We start from the raw sequence: 21,832 nt of genomic DNA on the forward strand, positions 1-21,832 counted from the left end.
CAAGGCTGCTCCTAAATTAGGGAGAAGACCTCCCTCAGAAAGCTAATCTTAGGCTAAGAGTCTAAGCTTATCATTCAAATCCAGCACAGAAAGAGTTGCAAGCAAAAATTGAATTTTATTTTTCCCTATATAAAATAGGCTATATACTATAGCCTATATTTGTTACTTTATATTTATAAAGAAAATTCACAAATGGATTGATAAAGTCTTTTTTGACTTTATATTAAAATTCACGCCCTCGATTACCCAATCCACTTTATTGAAGCCAATCTTTTTGAAATTCTAATATCGACGAAGTTTGAAATTCTCAAACTTACGTATTCTTCAGAATTAAAGAGCCCGCGCTCATTGGCGGGCCAATCAGCAGCCCTTATTTTCGACAGGTTTCGAGACACACGCGAAAGACACGCGAAAGTCGCTAAAAGACTCGACAAAATAAATTCGCGCACTAATTTTAGCGCACTAAAAATTTTCGACAGATTTTAGGACGCGAATTTACCAGCCCTGGTACCCCCTATATTAGACGTAGCGTAGGAGTAGGGTAAGATAGGTTTAATTGTGTTTGATTGGCTAACTCAAGAAATACTGACTTCTGATTGGTTTAGGGAACTATAACCTCACTTCCCATATACTTTCAAAAAATGTACCCTATCCAACTACTCGGGGAAAACAGAGCTGAATTCGAAAATTTTTCGTATGGCCTGATGATTCCTATGGAGGTCGTCTGTAGGAAGATATTTTCATACTGACTCATGAGAAATTTCATCTGAACGCACTGCATCTGAGATGTGTGCCCTTCATGTGAGATTCATGTAATAATTCAAGAATCTGAAAATTTTATCCAAAAGCGCTTATTTGGATATTATTTGAGTTGGCATAACATGTGCATTACGTCTTTTTTCTACGTCAAATTATTCGTTTTCTGTTGACTTTAGAAAGTTCAAGCTCCCAGTCAGGAATATTCAAATATTTGCTGGGCGCTGTAGTAACAATTCAAAAATGAACTCTGGTGGTTATTCCGCGTCGCTTAGGGACGTGAAGAGAATGGAAATTAAGGGCGTTGCCATAGAAAACAAACGCCTCGTACACTCACTTCTGAACATTCTCTTATGCAATGACGTATGGTTACATATAGGATGAACTCGAAATTCCAGAGTCCGGAGGAACAAGCAACCTTTGAAATAATCACACTAACTCTAAGTGAACTTTTGGAGGAAATCTGTTGTCTAATGCCACCCAGGCAAATGTGGATAAACATTTGAGCTTTTTGGCATTTTTTGGAAAGGTTCGCGCGTAATTTTTCAAATATTTTTTTGCCAAGAAAAACGCAAGGAGAAGGGACTTTTGTCTTTTGACGACTTAAATAAGTATATACCAAAAGTTCTCGACTTACGTTTTTAAAGAAAGTCTATCCTAATCCCGTGAGATCGAGTTTGTGGCGAGAATTGGGCCTTATCAGGGCCAGACGCGGCTAGTAGGCTCATTCCTATCTCAGACTAGACACTCAGGCTCTCCCGCTTCTCATTGCAATTGACAGTAATCACGACAGTCATCAGGTACACTGTTTTCCCAGGAGCCTTTTAATCAACTCTGTATCACGAGGCGAGCACTCTGTTCGAGAGGATCAGCGCGAAAAGGGATGATTGTAATGATCAGAAGAATCACAGTCTGACGATTGCTCAATTCTTGAACTGGATTACTGTAACTCATGTCGAGTGAGAAGCTTCCTGGTATAGGAAAAAAGCTTCTGATAGTAAATTGTTGTTGTCCTCAAAAATCCTCCTCCAACAGAACAAAAGAGGCGAGAATAGTGAATGGATATATAATTTGTTTGTAGCACATTGGAGCCAAGTCAAGTGGGAAAGAATGAGAAAGAAAACTTCTGAAGAGGACCCTTGACAGTTCACTTTTGTAAGAAAGGCCGGCAAAGGCGGCATTGTTGGGCCCAGGCGAACAAAAAATATAATCACGTCCAAATTCCATCGCCAGGAAGAATTCAATGGCGATAATGGTACAGGAACTGCTGCTTGTTTGAACTCAGAAAGCCTTTATTATCAACCATTATTATTTAAAAAGAATTGCCTTTTTGATCTTTTCTTTCCTATTGTCAGAAGAAAACTGCCCTTGAAATGCTCTGACGAGTTGGAATTCTAAATCTCCTCCACCGGGGTTCAAACGCTAATCCACCGCCCAGTGGAATAGCACAAAATCGCAGTTCCCTAAGCACGTGACACAGCTTGAGCTGAACTTTATTCTCCTCGCGTAGAAATCGAATATTTATCTTCTTCCATATGCCTCCAGCACACTTTTTCCTTAGCCATATATACACTAATCAAAGCATAAAGTTCCGTAATTACGAATCATAATTTATAGTTTCCAAGCAGTAAAACAGGGTAATTAAAGTTGACACTCATTAATGATAAATTCGCCTTTACACTCATCGGTCTGGTCCATGTACCTTTTCTTAGCTTCCGAATTCTTTCGATAATGTGTCACGTGTCGATCTGACTTATACCGCTGCTCGGGAGATAATATTCTAGTGCCCTGGGATGAGTTGCCTGAAGGATCGCCCGTGACGCAAGCAGCTCCCTCCACCACCGCGCTGCTCAAAATCGGTGTAGTAGAAAACTTCGCGGGGTCACACTCCTTTTCTCAAGTTCTCAATTTCTAGTTTACGAACTAGTCCAAATATTCTTGACGTCAGATCTTCTTACCCGATTACCAGCTTATTCCTGACAGGGAGCAGCGAATCGGACCCAGGTGGGATTTCGCTTTTTATTAGATTACGTGAATATACCGTGCTTTCATTCTATTTTTACGTTGTTGGGTTTAGAAAATAATGTTCGGGCACATGACAAGAGTTATTGGATTGATGATGGAGGATTAAGTTTTTGTTGAGTCATCAATTCTCTCTCTCGCCGAGTTCTTCGAGTCCTGTACATTCATGTGGTCGTAACTTGAAGAAGATTGGTAACTCATAATTTATCATCATTAACATAATCGTCGCGAAAGTTCAGGCAGTGAGTGTGCGTTTAATTACTTATTGAGAAGAAGGTTGGCTTATATACCGAAAGCTTCTTCTGTAGAAAGTCACACGCGGACCACGTGACCACCCACAAACCCAAATAGCATGACCAGGATGGACGCTAAATACCCTGTCTCGCTTTTTTTAAGTCTACCAGTCACTTTCTCATGCTAATCTGTCAATCCCAACAAAGCACGGGTTTTCACTCTTACTTTTTTTTAGCAGAATATAGCCCTCCATTTTTACGACAAAGTGACGTCGGGGCTAATTCAGAGCTCATTCGCAGTGCTGATGACGGCGTCACCAACACGCAATAATCGTGCGTAAATTTAGCAATGAGCAAATGGCGTAATTTTGACGGGACGAAGATGGAATCTTTTGTTTGGCGTCATGTGACTTCAATTGGTCTTGCTTCTTGTCTACTGTAACTCTTCATAATTTACGAAACATAAATAATAAGGTAACCCCAACAATGATTTTCCTTCCAACCTAAGGCGACCTGAAGATTCTCATGAAATTTTAAGCTTTGAAAAAATTAACCTCCTTTGTGGTCTACATAAAGTAGCCAAAAAGGGTTACATTGCGTCGTTTTGCATCACCAACTGAAAATTTAATAGCAACAAGAGAGTAAACGAATCTGGGGAGGAAAGAGTGGTGAATATTTGACGAGTACCACGTATGGTTTAATTTTTGATGAAGACCCGTGCGTTTCTAGAACGCGTTTTTGTGCAGCAGATCGAAAGGAAACATGCATCTCATTAGTACCGAGGCGTCAGCGGTACTTGTTTACTGGCACGCGTAGAATTAGAACTATCTGATAGAATATTCATAGACTTTGAAATTAGAAGGTAAATACATGATAAAACAGAGACAAATTATGTGTGGGCGGCTAGTCGGCATCTGATTGGCCGGTAAGCTAAATTGAGGCTTCTGATTGGTCGAAAATTTTCACGCAAAATTTGTCGGGATTTTTGTCGGTTCCTGACACTTCCCCAAATTTTTTTGCTCAATAAATAATTGCTCCAATAATAAAACTGATAAGTTTGATCAGCATTTTCCACCTGATTTTGCAATGAAATCAAAGTTCACGGCAGTTTTGGGGCAGTTTGGAACAGCCAAAGTGCCGCCAGTCTGTTTTTACGAATAAAAAGCGAGATCTACTCGAAAAATAAACTCTTGCACCGTGGCAAGGTACGATACGATTTTCCACATGAAGAAACAACTACAAAACCGGGCTAGATTACGAGGAAGGATTCGTAGATTCTAATACTATTGGCGGTGAACTTTCTCATTGAAATGTAATGCCGGAGAAAAGCTGCCTAGATTTTCTCAGCATTTTAAACTTGAAAGAAGGCATTGAACAATTGGCGGTTTCGATCTGATTCTAGTTCGACTGCTCCTAAAAAAAGCAAATCTTCACATTCTTCTCATGATTTTTAAAAAGTTCAAACTTCCCCCTTTTCTTCAACTTTTGATGACCTAAGCGCGTCTGTTAATGGACTTGTTGTGCTAATTAAGAAAACTACCATCCCCGCCAGACCCGTGAGAGACAAAAAAATAATTAGTCTTTTGCTCTTCTGTGTTTCTTTTGAAAAAGTGTTTTTATTTATTTGGAGAATCTAAACAACTCTTAGAATGATTATACAGTTCTCAGATTCTCAGGAAGAATCTCGTGTGAATTGGTGCTTATATTTATCATTGTTGGAATGTAGAGTGGACTTTTTAACATGTCTGGAAAACTAGAGCTCGAATTCTAGAGCACAGTCGGATTCCGAACAGAACTGTTTATTCAAACATGTCTCAGAGTTCAGTAAAAACTGATTATTTCACTGTCAATATGCTGCTCTTCCTCAGTGTGGAATGATTAATCCTTAAGGGTACTACCTTTGATTTCCCCAACTTTGGCCTTCAATAAATCTGAATCTGTGAATGCTTGAGCCTTTTCTCTGCTGGCCACAAGTAGATCTGTCCTAGATCTTAAATCTGTCAGAGCCGTTTTCAATTTGCTCAACAAAAAGTCGGCTAAATTTCAGCTCAAACTGGTCAACTATCGAAAAATATATATAAACATCTGGCTTCATCAAAAGTTCAAACTAATTCTCCCTCGTCATCGAATTGTGAATTCAACCTTGATTGTAATAACATCCCCTTTTATTAACAGCATCACTCCGCGAGACACAAGCTATGAAAAGTTAATTGCGAAAATAGTAGTAGATAGCTATTGCAACAGGCTTGCATAAACATCTCTGCGCAGAAAAGAAATGACGTCAAATTGAAAGAAATCTGCCGTCCATCATCTTCTCGATGGCATCTTTCACGCGCCTCAGGGCGGATCATTCCCAGGCGAACAGAATCCCCCGAGCCGATCAGTGTAACAATGCGATCCCGTATCATGTTGTAGTTTGTGAACTTAGAATGAATTTAAAGTGCCGCATTATTTCCAACATTCCGCTGGCGCGAAAAAAAATAAGGGGATACCTATCTTATCGGGCGTCTTCCTCTAGGAATTATTTTCCCTTCGACATTTTAATGGATCTTTGAGCCCGTAAAGAAGACTAATTTATTGCCCAAGGACTAGATAGAACGAGTTTAGGGCGAGGTAGAACGGGTTCAGGAGGTGCAAACTTTGGCCGTCTAATTTGCATAAAAATGTCACGCTATCAACGGGAAATAAAAAAGGGCCTGGCTCAAGCCCAGCTCAAACAACTCGACAAAATGAGCCCATGTCAGCCTGTATCGTAATCTCAAATAATGTGAATTGGGAAATTTCAAATTTGCCCCAGGTGGTTTTAAATGCTGCCTGGAGGGTGAGAGATGATATTTATTCTTCCCAGGGCCCAGTCAGAAATTCGCAACTGATGACTAGCCGATTATCCATCGCACGTCGGGAGCTCCCTGATTTCAAGGGTGGGAGCTTGCCTCGAGTTATTGCTATTTACAGTAAAATACAGACTGCAAGCATTCTAGTTTGACACTGTTGACCCCGCAGAACGGATCCTTACTCATTTTTTCCTAAAGTTGGCCTTAAGGGTGTCCACAACGATTTCTATTGACATCCTTAATGCCCACCACAAGTGGCTTTGGTCACAAGCCCGGGGGCAGAATACTGGCGCCAGCTGATTTCTACCAAAACCGCGAACTCCGGATCTAACACTTGGAAATCGCCATAACAATAAAGTTATTCACACGGGCGAGGCTTTTCAGAAGTTCAAGAGGCGCCGGACCTGCCATCAGAAGCACCATCTTCTTATAAATGGCCTCAAGAAAACGCATTCCAGCACATTCTCAAGGACTCTAGAAGAATGAAGAAAATAAATACTGAAGATCAAAAAAGATTTTTTTTTAAACTTTGATTTCTTTTGAAGACGTCTTCTGTACCCACTTTGAAGTAGCTAATACACAACTTGAGACATTGAGTTTCATCAAGTGTTGTTTCAAAATTGACAATATCGACCTCCCACCGTCAGCATTTGACGTCACGTGAGTAGAAACGCAACAGCAAGGTGATGAATGCGGTCGATCAAAAAAGCTCTTCTTTGGGATTTTCTGGGTTTTAATTATAGAACAAGGGACACGAAAAAAGACGTCATCAGCGCATGACAGGGCAGGAGAAGTATTTGCAGATTCTCAATATTTGAGGATGGTCCATTATCAAACCCGTAAAACAATCGTTTTCGCAAGACTTCAAGGAGAACATAGGAAGCTTCTGGAAACCGTGACATGCTCTATATTTACTTTATTTCTTTGGCGTGAGTTTTATTTTTTACGCAATAGAAGATTTCATAAAAATTAATCTTTCAAGTGTGAAACTCATCGATCTTCTTCATACTCTGGTCATGAGTTTCCTTTCCTCATTGTTTTGGAAACATACCTCGAATGTAGGACACTCAAGGAGATCTGGTTGTTTTCACCGAACGGGACCGGAAGCCAAGTTCGATTGTGACAGTCTTCTGACAGTATCAAACTGTTATCACAGCTTCTGATGCCGCATAAGTTATGTAACCCTTGGCTGCAAAATATTTTGCAAAATTTTTGATCTCCTTGGTAATTTATTTGAAGGTCACGCTACTATTCATGACCCAGTAATTGAGAAAAGCAACAGTAGTTGTTGTTTGCTCAAGAAACTTTGAAAACTCCAAATTGGATACTTAAGTGTTTCCTATTTCTACTCAAGTTGATGCTGTATTTGGCCGAAAGTTCGGATTGGAACAGGATTTTTAATTGGAGTATTTATCGGATTTTGAACGCAAAAAAACTCAGCTTAATTTTTACGACGCGCCAATTACTTATTTTTTCCCCGAGAGTATCTTTTCCATCCTAGGAGCCCAAAATCCTCCGCCAAAGTCCCCCTCTTATTCCGACCTTTTATTCAAACAGTCTTTAGACACGTGATCAAGTAAGAAAGTCAAAAGGTTAAAAATAGAGTTCTAGAGCTTGAAAAAGAATGATCAAAGAAAAAGTGAATTTCCCAGTGGTTGCAAGTGCCAAAAAGGGGATGACAAAAGTACTAAAATAGAAAAAGGACCCTTTGGTCAGGGATTGTTTGACATTTTGCTGTCAGGCGATCATCCGCGGCTCCATGGGATCTCAATTCATTTGAGCCATTAGTCGAAAGTTCACCGCGGGCGAACTTCCAGCTCTGCGCAAACCTTTGGACGCGTCCCACTTTCTCTTTTCGTTTTTGAAGGGGGCTTTCTCTCTTCGGACTTTTAGTCTTTTTTCATGTTTTAGACTTTTTAGTCTTCATTTTTCCTTTGAAAAACATTACCAACAGGATCGAAGATGAAAATGAAGTGTATGATGAATGACTCATTCAGAATGAGATCTTAAATGAAAAGCCGCGTAGCGGCTTTTTTTGTCAAACAAAGCCGCGAAGCGGCTTCGCCTGAATTAAAAAAAGAGTGGAAGGGGAATTTTGCGAAGCCGCTTCGCGGCTTCGTTTTTTAAAAAGCCGCTTAGCGGCTTTTCATTTAAGAAAGTTCAGACCCTGACTCAGGTTTTCTGTATAGGATGCCGAGCCCAGGACCTCTGATACCCTGAAAATCTATCAATAAAGAGCTGATCGGAATTCATTGAATTTTCGACATCGGAAAATTTAAATTTCAAAAAGAAAATCGACACGGGGTGTCGATTTCAAAAGAGTTTGTTGAACTCGAGCCAGTGAGAACGTTCCAGGTGCTCGACCATTATTATTCGTTTTTTTATTTACTGTTGGGAAAATTGCTTGACTTACGTAATCGTCGGTTGCCATGGGTTGGAGTCCCATTTTCAGAATTATAGCGTAGGACACGTGAGAAAGTACGAGTATACAAATCGACCTTTTGATCCATTTGGCATTATGGAATTATTGTAATATATTTGAAGCGCTCTCAATGTTTAAATTGGTTCTCACGTGTCCTTGATAGGATAAAGAGTTAAAAGAGTCGTTTAATTCTAGTTTTGTTACGGTAAAGATTCACTAAGAACCGTAGATTATAGAAGAAAGGAAGCTATTCGTTCTTTTTTTATTGAAGCTTTCTCAGATAATAATTCAAAGTTATTGGCCTGCTTCAAATTCGAATATGGCATCATCGACGACTTATGATGACGACGAATATGATTCATCGTAAACCCTAAAATCATAAATAATGATTTGTAATGACAACAACAATCAATACTTATAATCGGTCTTTCTTCGTTTTTGATTTATTATTCGCTTCGTCAGAAAAGTATTAGCAAGTCATTAATAGATGAGAATCTTTTAATTTATCATCACGCTATTGAAGAGATACCCTTATTTGAGAGTTTATCCATTTTTATGTAACACTCTACCGCGGATCAAAGAAGTCCGTCAAAGGTAGTATATTTAGAGCATATTAGGATAAATTAAGAACAATTGAGGCCTGCAATTAGATCGTCCCATGATAGTAGCTTTTTATCTAATTTTAAGTATGCCCACTTATCTTCAAATAAAACTCATTTTTACACTAAAAAGAGAAAAGAAAATAAACTCATGATTGTAAAAAGAAAGATAGCAACTCGGTGATAAATTTATTTCTCTCATAAAGAACGGAAATTGCTTCAAACTGAAGGAAAGTCATTTTGGGAGACACTAATTTTCGATGAATCTGAAAATGACGATTCTTTTCCTTCAAAAATATTTTGAAACGGGCGAGTTCTCGTCTGAGCAGACGGAGTTGTTTTGATTCTCAATGAAATCGGGAGCGGGAAGGAAGTTGCAAAACGCTGAAAGAAGTGGATTTAGGGCGCGAAATAAAAGAAAAAATCCGGAAGAGGGAGAGTCACTTAGACGGCTGGCAAGCAGACTTGAGTTAGGGGCAACCTTGAGAGCTGCTCATTCACAAGCGACTGATCAGATTCTCGTTTCCTCGACAGGATTCTTTTGGTCGCCAATTTTCTTCGCCGAAATCAATGAAACCTCAAAAACCAATCAAAAAGTAGTATGACCCAGCCTTTTTATTGGCTGAAAAGGGGGCGTTTCAAGATTTTTTGTATGGTCGAAATTCCTGATTGAAATTGGCCGAATCAAAAGGGGTGGTGACACCACCGTGGTGTCACGAATCGACAAAAAATCTCGAAAAATTTTGCGTGGGCGGCTTCTCGGCTGCTGATTGGCCGGTAAGCCAAATACGGACTTCTGATTGGCTGAAAATTTCCAAGCATAATTTGTCGGGATTTTTTGTCGGTTCCTGACAACTCCCCTTTTGGTCGGTCCTTACAAAAAAACACTTGAAACACCCCCTTTTCAGCCTATCAAAAAGCTTGGTCAGACTGCTTTTTGATTGGTTTTTGAGAATTGATTGATTTCGGCGAAGAAAATTTCTTCTTAGGTTTGTTAAATTCATAAGAAGTCACCTCGCTTTCTGAACTTTGGGAGCTGTTGAGCGGAATCGAAATGTTTATAAACCAAAATCATATGATATAAATCAACGTAAACGTTTGGACTAGACAATTTCTCGTCCTTTTGCGGCCAGGGTTGTTTGTCTTTTATAAATAGTCCGGCAACTGCAGCGTAAAATGAAAGCCAGAAAATTATGATTAATCACTTCCAAGAGGCTCAAACTCCGGTTATATCTCTCGCGCCAGATGGTTGCCGCGGCTCGAATTCTTCGCCATATGGTTAGCCGCGTTTTTATTGAAACGATGAAGTTAATTAAATTGCCCTTTATTATCTTCTCCTTTAGTGGAAATGTCTGATAAAAAAGGTCGAATAAGAAAAGAAGACTAAAAAAGTTCAAGTTCGAAAGGTCACGTGATTCATTGCGCAAGTCATCCAGCTCCGAGCTGATCTCCTATTCTATTCTGATTCAGCTCTTGAACTTTTCCCTCGAGCACGTGAGTAGGATCCTAGTCAGCATATTTGAACATTCCAGAGTCGTGAGCGTCCACCAACGCAACAATTCAATGATTTTAGATGCGAGCATGTTTGACCCTCCCTTGGAGACAAACAATAAAAAACCAAGTCATGGACTTGTCTCACCCGTGTGAAAACGATGAAGCAATTTATCCAAATCTGACACCATTCCAACTTCTTTGCGCAACGCTTGTAATTATGATTAATCGACGAAGCGTGTGATGATGATTTTATGAGCATCAAAACTTCGTGGACTATAATGTAATCGTTTTCCCAATAGGAAAAAATACAAAGAAAAAATCTCCTTCCAACGAAATATTTCATCGAAATTAAACTTATTGATGTACAATGCACAAAATAAACACCGATAGACTTTAGTACGCATTTTTTTATTATGATTGGCAACTCAATTTCTCCTCGAGAAGCCTTATTTATCAAAACATAGCATCATTAAATTGTACTCAGGAAGAGTTAATTTTTATTTTCATAATGAATAAACACATTTTTCTTAGACCAAGTCGGTCGAAAATGCCCCTGTAACAAAGTTCCGTAATAAAAGTACTATTATAAAAATACGAAAAACCCTTCTTTTGGCAGGAAATAGAATTCGCGCTAAGTTATTGCCAAAATATGCGATCGGAATTTTATAATCGTCTCGTTCGATTCTAAGCCTGTTACTTCTGGGGAGAATTTTTCCACTTCAAAAGAGAGAGTCTACCGATCACAGACTGTACGAATTCAAAACAGGAGAATCGAGACCCTGATTCAGAAAAATTATCATATTCGATAAGCAGGGCGGCTTCTGAAATGTTCTCCTTCGACCCCTTGCCTTTTAGCTGGGAGATGAGCCAAGGTAAACAGCTCCTTATTAGTAGCAGCGGCCTATTATGCATCACAAAATTTTATTTTTTTGATGGTGAATCACGTGGCCGCCCTTTGATCGGCGAATGGGGTTGTGTGGCTCGGGTCAATGTAACTTATTTTCACGGACTTTTTCGATGAATTCAAGCTGTTTTCAACTGTATATTTCGAAGAAAGAAGTCTTCTTAGATCAAAAATTCATCAATTTCAACCCAGATGGTCGTCATTTTCTTATTGCATTCGGCCGCTCTTGAAGCTACTAGAAAAAGTAGCTGTCCGCTGCTGAGAAAAGGAAACAGTCATCTTTAATTCATAAAGGAAAGACGGGTTGGTGAGAGTATCTTACGTGTTCAGCTATCGGCATGCTGCCGGTGACGTCAATCCGAGAATATTTTCATGCATCAAAGCTCTTTTTCACTGAGTCGACAAGCGCATTTTAAAATCCACTTTAGCTGTCAATGATTTCATTTTATTGAAATTAAAATGGCCTTTTTGGAACGTTTGATAATGTACAAATGCTTCAAAAATGAAGGAAAATGTTGACCTCGCCCCTTTTTCGACCAATCAAAATCTCTGTTTCGTTGACACGCCCTTTTTTCGGCCAATCAGAAATTCAGGGAAGGGGATAAAGTTTCGAATTTCAAGCAATAGAAGCTGAAATGTTTGGTGTAAAATATTCTTCCGAAGAAGCCGTGAAAAAGGATCAAACATTGATATATTGATATAAAACACCAAATATTTAATTTATCGCGACGCGGGAGTTCTTAATTTTTGAATGACTTTTTCCCTGTACCGATTAAAATATGTTTGGATGTTAAAATCGGTAGACTTTGGCGACCAGACGGGGTTGCGATGGAGCTAGAATTTGTTTTATAACGATATCAAATTCTAGCGATTCTGAGACACTCAAAAAAATGAAAGCATTTTTACGCAAGAGTTACTCTTTTGCGAAATTTCTTTGGCGTATTTTATCTAGAATATTCTAAAAAAATAGCGTTTGAGAGGCGGATGGAGCTATCACGTGGCCTCTGTATGGCCCGACTGACAGTAGATAAACCAATTGGCCATACAAGTTGTTAATTGACACTTGAGGAAAAGCTTGAAGTGAACTTTGTAGGCATCAAGCCAAGTTGCTATTTTCCGTACACTAAGCATATCTGTCTGTATTATATCATGTAATAAAGACTGATAGCAATAGTAATTTCCCCATTTTGCGACCAAAATCGACAGCTGTTGGAGCTGCTTCTTACCAAGAAGTCTGCCAAGACAATTGTCTGCCAGACTGAATTCAATTGAGAATTAGACAATTACGACTTTAATTGCAAAACCGTGGCTGCCAGACGCGAGAGAATTGCCAAAGAATTTTGAATTGCGCAAAATGGCGACCGCCCGTTTTTCTGGATGGAGCAAGATTTTTTAACGCCGGCTGCAACTCTTTTCGTAATTAACTCCTTTCCCTTTTGAAAGGGCTTAATTAAGGGGGTCACGTCGTTATTTCAAAATAAGGAAATAAATAAGCAAGAAAAAGGGAAAAAGCAGGGCGAAACTAGAATTGAAAGATTAAGGGTATCCATCCAATAAAAACTGCTATTTTAATTTTCTGAAATTTCTTAAGGGTTTCTTCAGTAAATAGCTTTTCAATGAATGGACAGTAAAAATGGCCCTAAATGGCCGGAAATCTAAGGAGACAGATACTATCATAAAACTGTCACAAAATCATAAAATCCTAAAAAGAAAAAACAGTGTTGCCAATTAATCAACTTGAATAATGATTAGGACAGTACCAAATGTTGCCAATAAAAGGCAATAAAAAGCTCAAATGGAGTACTTTCTCAGTTATTGGCACCAGCGTTATTGGGCGCTAGTTATTGCTAATAAGAATTTGAGAATTGGCGCGTTTAGTCAAGCTTCAGTTATTCACTTTTTTGGACATAAAATGCGGCTGACCCCGAAAGTTCAAGTCGTAACAGGTGAGAAGAAAGCTCTCGTAAATTTAGCAGTCGTCAACAATTGAAAATAAGGCATTAGCTGTCAATGGGCATCTCACACGTGACCGGGCAAATGGACTTTTGGAAACAGAAACAATGAAACGCTGATGATCTGGGGAGTTGGAAGTAACATTAATATTCGTAGAATGACCGAATGAATTATTCACTTGAGCCCAGCTTGGAAGCCTAGCTGTAAATATCACGTGGTTATTTATTCATAAGGGTGTCACACTACTAATGGACAACTTTTTTTATAAAAAATCGAGAAAAATTCGAGTAAAAAAAATTAAAGCCGCATTTTTCGATGCTTTTTTTATTAAATTTATTTCTTATTAAAAATTATTAAATATTTAAAATATAAAATTATTCTTTTTATAATAAATTTTTCAGGCTATTCTTTCAATTGAGCTAGGAAGACCGAATATGGTGGAGGAGAGGCTGTGGAATTGCACGAATTTGGTGGAGGGAGTAACCAGCGTGGCTGTTCAAGTAGCAAGGAGAGGTAGCGCCTCGTGGTTTTTTTCGTTTTTCCAAGCAGCGTCCGAGCGCCCTCTCACACGTTTCTAACTTTTCTAATGCTTCTCCGACGATTTTGTAACCTTTCTCATCCTTCGAACCTTTCTCGAAAATCATAGAAAATTCTTAGAAAAAAAATGGACCTACTTATAATTATGGTTAATTTTCAAGTCTAAAAATAGTAATAATCGCTTTTTATTATCAAAAAAATATTGATTTTTACGAAGAAAAAACGGTTATTAGTAATACTGTAAAAAATAGACATTTTCAATAAATAACCAACCGGTAAAAAAGGGACAAAAGGAACTCGCTCAATCGTTTGCTCATAATATTTTAGTACAAGCGTGTTTTTATATAGCGCGTAAAGATGTCTAATTTTAACGTCAAATTAAGGCGGCTTGGGTTTTAATGATGATGGAGTCTATTTTTGATGATTTTCGCAAGCATTTCCGTTATCGAATATAATAAAAAATATTGCGAAGCGGAAATGGAAAAATGAGTTTCAAAACTATCGTATTGGTTCCTTGGGGTTATAAATTATTGTGATAAAGAATAAGAAAGAATTCCGATGTGACAATGACTGTGTTTTTATTAAGGCTATCACACGTTGTTTTGAGTAATTTTCACGGCTGCTTGACTCCCTTGGATGTTGTGACCAAATTTGACCTATTTTGCGAAGAAAGAAAATCAGATCGACGATCAATGTCATAAATTCCCGTCTCCAGTCTACTTCCCTCCCAGTTCCACCCCTGTCACGTGATCGGGGGTTTCCCTTTCAACCAGAGTTGGTAAAAAAGTATACTTCACTCGCCCTTCAGAATGAAGTATACTTCATGAAGTATACTTCAGGGCGTTGCAGGGCGTTGAAGGGCGTGAAGTGTACTTCCGCCCTACCCTCTACTTCAACCGCCCTTCCGCCCTTCACTCTACTTCAACTTGGTTCTGTCGGCCATCAGAATCCATCCGCCAGAATTTTTTCAAATTTTGCGCTTATTGGCTCTCAGGCGCCATGATTTAAATCACGCTGATTGTGGCAGATGAACCGATAGCTGAAGTATACTTCAGGGCTTTGAAGGGCGCGTGAAGTACACTTCACCGCCCTTCAAGAATGAAGGGCGCCCTGCAGATTTTTGAAGGGCGAGGGGAAGTATACTTTTTTACCAACTCTGCTTTCAACACCGCTCTTTCAATCATTAGCAAAACAACCTTCAAAAGAACCAATTACAATTTTCGGAAGTACGACTATTTTCAATCGCCATCAATCGTTGTTTTTTATTTCTTCAAAAAATTTATGATTCAAAACTTTAAACGACCGTAACCGCCGTTTTTTCAACAAGGATAAGTTTTTGTTTTCACGATTTTTGAACGCTAATTTTTGTGTTAATAAAAGGGATTTTTCGCAGTCAAAACTTTCCAGTTATTCCGATTTGACCCAATTTTTTGATAAAAAAGCGGAAATTTTATCGATTTTTCGAGAAAAAAAATGTAAAAAAATTCGCGGAAAATGCATGTTTTTTTCAAAAATAAGGGGAAATGAAAATGATGGAAAAGCAGAAAATATGGGGAAAAATCGGTAAGAGAAAAAATAGAGCAAAAGTAACCCTGCGCGTAAAAAAAAGGTTGTTCATTCATCAGATCACGTAGCGCGTAAATTCCACTACACAACCTTTTTTCCCTTTTTCCTCGATTTTTCCTCGCTGATGATTCTTTCATCAGCTTCCTACTCCTTTGGTTGGGCCACTAGGTGCCAGTAGAGCAGTGTAGGTGATCTGATCAGTGGATATTGCAACATTTATTAACGCTGCGTGTCCTTGGTTAGGGAAGCCCGGGGCAGCCCCATTGCAATCCATTGCGCTGAGTCATTGCTCTAGAGATACGTTGCCGGACGTGATCGCAGGGAGGAGGATCGCTAGGCTCTGCCAATTCCATTCGTGGAGCTTGGGCGCCCCCTAGTGCGCCGCGGCGCCATCTTACTCGCCATATAAAAATCTCGCGCTGACGATTCAGCCGCTCAAAAATCATTTTAGGCTTTGCTACTACACGCAGCCCGATTTTTACCGTTACTGAAAAATAGAACGTTGAATACGTATTACGACTTTTTTCTCGAGAACAAACTCATAAACTCAAGCGAGATTTAAAAAAGAGAGATTCAAAAGAAGAAAACTTCAAGTCAAATCAAAGAAAACAGAAAAAAAACATGGGAGCTCCAGAATTTCATCCTTCTCCAGCACACAGTCCTTCCCTTTCTACAGGCAGCTGGTCCTCCATCGCTAGAAAAAACTCTCCATGTACCGGTAAGTCGTCATTTGAAAAACAAATCTCGAAAGAAATTTTATTGCATAACTAGTCTCTTAGACATGTTTTCAAATAAGCAGCTTTTTATGAATTTTCGAAATATGTTTTTAATTTTAAAATTTTCTTTTGAAATGGGTGACTGTAAGAAGCAGTCGTTAGAGTTGGTTGAGAGCGGGGTTCAATATTTTTGGCGCCCAGTCCGTTGCGGGCTTATCGACGTTTTCTGGCTCCTAGCCGTAGTAAGAGTAAGAGTCTCGTGGCGGCGGTGGCGCTGGTGAGCTCGCTCATGACTGGGCGCCAGTGGCGATTGGACCGCGGTTCAATGGCACCGCCCACGCGTTTTACCACTCACTACACTCACCTTCCAAGGGCAGGCACGTGCCAACCACACTCGGCTCTAGCGCGACGTCACGGTCGCCAACCCCGGGCGGCCCTAACTTGAGCTTTGAATTACTTAGTTACTCGCGGTATATTAACTCTGTCTCGAGCATTCAAAATTATCCTATCTCGAGCGCGAGCACACGGCCGTGAGCTCGCCCATCTAGAGAAAAAATGTCATTTCATTCTCTCTCTCTTGTCTGTGCGAGGGGCATTTATTGAAAGAAAGCTGGTCTGTTAGACAGTAAATAAAACAGTCCTGATCACCGCAAGCCTCTTTGGTCATTTTGGGGGGTGACCCGTCCCGATCCGACCGTGAAAAAGGGTGGTCGGCGCCGACCCTGGCCCTCAGCACAGACAAGAGAGAGAGAGAATGAACTGACATTTTTTTCTCTAGATGGGCGAGCTCATGGCCGTGTGCTCGCGCTCGAGATAGGGTTAAAAAATTCTGCCATTACAGTAGCGATTCTGAATAAAGAAAATCATCAGAAATTTCAACTTTTAACTCTTTCTTTTCAGAACTTCCATCCTGGCGACCCGAAAGCTCCCGCTGCGAATGCGGTCTTACTGTTCAACCCCCAACGCCCGAATTCAAGCCCTTGATGACACCCGCCGAGTTGGTGAGCTCGGAAGAGTTCATCCGATCCGTCCTCTACTACGCGCATCAGTTGGAATCGTTCCAACGCGCCCACTCGAACTTCGAGGAGCTGAAAGAATACTGGACGCCCGAGGTCTTCGGCAAAATGGTCAAGATCATCGATTTGGCCGGATGCACCAAGCTGGACAATGCACTTCGCGATTTCCACCAATCTATTCGAAACAATGGCCTCTGGAAGGTGAGAGCGCTAGTTTTAGATAATATTACATAAGCCAGCAAGCCAGTTGACTAATTGCCAAGAAAAGAAGCTTGCCCCGGGGAGAGACTGGACAGAATATCCAGTTAGCTCCAGATCGATAAATTAACACGTGCCAAGGACGTGACCCGGGCTGAATGCGAACTCACAATCCATTATGGATTTATGAGCTCTCCCAACCTGAGTAACTCGGGTGGAATTTCGCGCTCTCACGTGAGCCGCAAAATGGGAACAATAGAATAGAACACACAGATTCTCCCTCTAACTTTTGTAATGGAATTTCGAGAGTAGACTCCCTCCTATTCACTCAGGGCAAATATTAGCAGTATGATTTGGCTTCTTTCTTAGCCCCAAGAATCTTTAGTCATGCTCGCCCTGCGCGGGTGAATGGATTTTACGTCACTCAAAGGCCACTTTCCTTATTTAGCGAGGTCAATTTCAAAAGAGAGCGAGAGAGAGAGCGCTTTTTCGAAATTAGATGAACTGTCTAAAATTTTAAATCTTCCTTGATTTCGAAAAAAGATTAGATTTTAACGGATATTTTCAGAACTGGATTGAAGAGGTCGAGGATTACCCACGATTCGAGGAGCTTTTGTTGAACGAACTCGCCCAGGTCTTGGAAAACCTTTCGCCGAAGTACCTCAAGGACATCAAAATCGAGCACTTGTTGAAGATCTTCGATCCCAACTCGGGTGACCGCGCCAGCTGCATCCAGGGAAAGAAACGGAAGCTCAAGCGACAAGTGCAGAAGTGGATCGAAACGCAGCCCGACGAGGTCTTGGACGAGCACTGGGAGCAAGTCACCGCCCTCAAGTGGAAGCTGATGCAAGTTATCGACATCAAGGACAAGGAGATGGAGGAGCGCAACCGATTCAAGAGCCAGAGCCGGGACTGGCGCCGCAAGACCTCGCCACCACCCGGAAGCCGAGGCTTCTCCCCGTGGATTCAGCAGCGTCGGCTGGCCCGCTATCAAGGACGCCTTCGACACCTGTGGCGGAATGGACAAAGGCAGCTTCAGGGGCGCCTAAGAAGGGAGTGATCGCCTTCCTCACTCTAGCATTACCCCTGCCACCCGCCGCTGACACCCACCTGCCCATTCTCCAGTCCGTAGCCACCGCCGAAATGGAAAATAAAGCGCCAGGTCGAGGACGACAATGAATCCGCTGGAGACTCCAGCCACTCAAGAGCCTCCTCCCTGGCCCCCTCTCTCTCGACGTCACGTGAGCCGCGAACAGTAACTGGAAAACCGCGAAAAAAATAGCTAAAGACTTGCGCTGTTACTATTATATTATTATATGCCCACGTGCTTAGTACTGAGACTGATAATCTGCTCGAAGGCCAGTTATTTATCAACACTACAATCCTATTTACTATTTTTACTATATCAGTATTCCTTTCTTTTTTTCGTATTTTTTGAACCTATTTTGTAATCGGTATCATTGAAACAATTCCAATTGCAAAAGTCGTTTATTTAAAATTATCTTAAATCTAAAATCAAAAAACTCCTCCACCAAAAGAAGCTCCTCCACCAGAAACGCGCTCGAAAAAATATTGCTCCAATCAGATTTTCGTAGTTTTCGTGTAATCCGCCTTTAGATGTAGTAAATCTGCAAATCGCGCGAGCCTGGAGGAGGACTCTTCTCGGAGGAGGCGCAAAATTTTGCATGTCAACATATCATACTTTTACTTTCTTTTTTTGTCATTTCTCAATTTCGAATTTATTTCGCATTTTTTTCATTTTATTTAATTGAAAATTGAAACACTATTTTACAACTTGCGCCATCTTATATAGTTCAATAATTTCCATTTGTGTTCATCAGTGCCGTTTGTGCCCGCCTCAACCCTTTTTTTTTGCTTATTTTCGTCTTGAGGGGGTGCACAATCGCGAAATCCAAAACCTCTTTTTCTTTTCTTTCCCTGGTCTAGGGAAAAAAAGACTACCACTAGAATATCGTTAATCCCTCTTTTTCGACCCTCGAAATGGGCAATTTTCGTCCGAAAAGTTTCATCCTTTCACTTTTTATTATATTTCCTTTATCTCCTTCCTCTCACTTAATATTATAAAGCGGTATATTAAAAATATACCCATATGTTTCACCCTCCTTTTGACTGTTAAAATGACCAAATCATGGCCAAAGTTTTGACCAAAAAAAATAAGTTATTTACTTATAATTTGTTTCTTTCAAGACAAATTTCAACAGTTTCCACTATAATTACTACTATTATTATTATTATTTTAAATCGTTTTTCTTGTGCGCCATGAAAAACGAAACCCTCTTTTTGCTTACGGAAAATATACTGTGTATTCCCTTTAGATTACTTTTTACTTTATCCGAAAAAAATGTTACGCGCTTACCTGTTCTTAAAACTGTTCTTTTTAAAATGAAAGAATAAATAAAATGAACTGGACAAAAATCACTTAAAAAGTTGTCGATTCTTGTTTTTGCAGCATGAACTTTACAAGATTATTTTTTGCGGGAGATTTTGATCCCAAGAAACTCAGAAAGGCAGGAAGCAGACGAGTCAACAAAATATCACAAGAGCATGAGAAAGGGTAAAAGTTCATTCACTTCAGATTACGTGAGGCTACCAGTTCGCAAACATTACTCTTTATGAACTAACAGACCCTTGGAATGGGATTTCTTTCCGCAACTGGGTATTTTTCGAATTCGTTAAGGGTGTCAACATCGATTTTCGCAAACTTCTGGCAACGGTTTTTTATGTTGACACCCTTAAAGCAGAGATTCTGTAATAAAAGATTCTGTTAAGTATAGTCAGAAAAAAACATCTACAGGATCTTCTATTTTTAGCAAAAGAAAACATCAATTCTAGTCTGTAAAATCTGCAAAGAACAAGAAAGAATACGCATTTAATTGTATTTTGGAAATAGCAGCAAGAATCGTATCTTTGACGTCAAAAATTTAAGGAGGGGGTCGACGAGAATCGGGATTTCCGTGACCAAAAATGCGGGAAAACCTGATAAGATAGGCAAAATCTGATTTTACTGGTGGATAGAAAAGGGTTGTAAAAATCAGGCGGCGAAAACTAAAAAAAAATTTTGCCAGAAAAAATCGGTCAAAAATCCCGTCGAAGTAGGGCCATTTTCGCGAAAATGCACCAAAAATGGTCAATTTTTTACTATTTTGTTCATTTCGAGTCGAACGCACACGCGTGTTTTTGAACTCTGATTTCGACCCCTAAATTTAATTTTCATCAAATGATTTTAGGCTCAACAGATTCGGGAGAATCTGAAGATTCCAAAATATAAGATTCATATCCTGACTATGTGTATAAGCGAAATTACGATCACCCCTGAAAAATTCTCGTCGACCCCCCTTTAAAGCCTTCAGAATTCGACATGATTTTTACTAGAAGCAACAGGAATTGACGATAAAGAAAATAGATCAAATTGACATTTATGAGCCACTATTGAAGGTCAAAAACTTACGCGAAGATGCTCTAACATTACTTTGCTGAAGTTGTGTGTTGCGCTGACGTGGATTCCGGATTTGAAAAATATTGATGCAATAATATAGATAAAGTATCGCGTCGTGAGTTAAGTTGAAATGGGTTTAGTTCTTTGTGACAAAAAGTGCTTCCCAAGACTTGTCGCGGATAGTCGCATCGTTGTCAAATCGCATGATTCCGGATCTGCCCCTGTTTTCATCTCAAATAAGGCTGCCGCCTGGGCACGGCTGGCGTCGTTTTCTAGAGCGAGGCACGTGACCACGTCCCACTATCAACCTTGCTTCATCCCGGGCTGACCGCAAAAATCTCAAAATGATAACTCAAGTCCCCGCTTATCAATTTTTCGCCCGGATAGCCCAGGCGGCACCGACTATCATTTCATTACTCTCATAGCAATTTTGACATAACGAAAGAAAGGCCAAACGAAGAGAAGTTTAGAAAAAGTGCAAGCTTGCTGTTGACTCAACCTGGGACGTTGATTAAGAAACCGCCACCATGACCGGGCAGTCGACGCCACAGCATTCATTGCATAATCTAGCGTGACCTATTCGCCGTTGTCAGACGAAACGAAATGCAATTAATTCGGCAATTCACGCATATGGCCTAAAAGTTTACATGACATTTCCTTCCAAATCCAAAAATGGATAATGGGAGCATGAGTAGCTACTGTAGTAAGGGGTTATCATTCGAGCTGCCCCTAACCCTGAAACAGGGGGTCACGCCAACCCCCTCCCCCTGAGACCCCCACCTTATGCCTAAACCAGGGGCTTCGCCCCGGACCCCACTTCCTAACCCTAACCCCTAGCCTAGATTCTAGAGATATTCGATGGCTCGAATCATAGGCTCGAATGATAACCCCTCTCTACGCGTAGTTACTGTTACCCCCTATTCCTTTGTCAGAAAGTGCGCGAATTTTCTCCTAGACAACGAGAACTGCCTTGATGACTGATTTACGATTTACGAACATTCCTACCTCTCCCCGGCAATTTTCCTAAATGCCACTGCCGACAAGACAGACTCAGAAATACTCAGAACCGGAATGGCAAAAGGTGAAAGTCAGACAGGAACGGAAAAACGTATCTTTCCCATGAAA

At 40.2% G+C, this 21,832-nt stretch overlaps 1 protein-coding gene across 1 annotated transcript; it reads left to right on the forward strand.

Annotated features, from left to right (window-relative positions):
* The first annotated feature begins 15,770 nt into the window (after positions 1 to 15,770).
* On the forward strand, positions 15,771 to 19,686 carry LOC145695771 (uncharacterized). The gene is made up of 3 exons (XM_081772788.1): positions 15,771 to 16,038; positions 16,937 to 17,253; positions 17,819 to 19,686. Exons 1-3 carry the CDS (start codon positions 15,942 to 15,944, stop codon positions 18,308 to 18,310), a joined length of 906 nt encoding a protein of 301 aa, XP_081628914.1. The 5' UTR covers positions 15,771 to 15,941; the 3' UTR covers positions 18,311 to 19,686.
* Positions 19,687 to 21,832: the final 2,146 nt, after the last annotated feature.

This window comes from Oikopleura dioica, chromosome 1, assembly GCF_907165135.1.
Source record: "Oikopleura dioica chromosome 1, OKI2018_I68_1.0, whole genome shotgun sequence".
NCBI classification, from domain to species: domain Eukaryota; kingdom Metazoa; phylum Chordata; class Appendicularia; order Copelata; family Oikopleuridae; genus Oikopleura; species Oikopleura dioica.

What these genes read in the sequence shown, in the direction of transcription:
- LOC145695771 (XM_081772788.1), top strand. Translation starts at nt 15,942, where the DNA reads ATGGGAGCTCCAGAATTTCATCCTTCTCCAGCACACAGTCCTTCCCTT. An exon ending in AAAAAACTCTCCATGTACCG is followed by an intron (nt 16,039 to 16,936) that starts GTAAGTCGTCAT and finishes CTTTCTTTTCAG; the next exon opens with AACTTCCATCCTGGCGACCC. An exon ending in GAAACAATGGCCTCTGGAAG is followed by an intron (nt 17,254 to 17,818) that starts GTGAGAGCGCTA and finishes GGATATTTTCAG; the next exon opens with AACTGGATTGAAGAGGTCGA.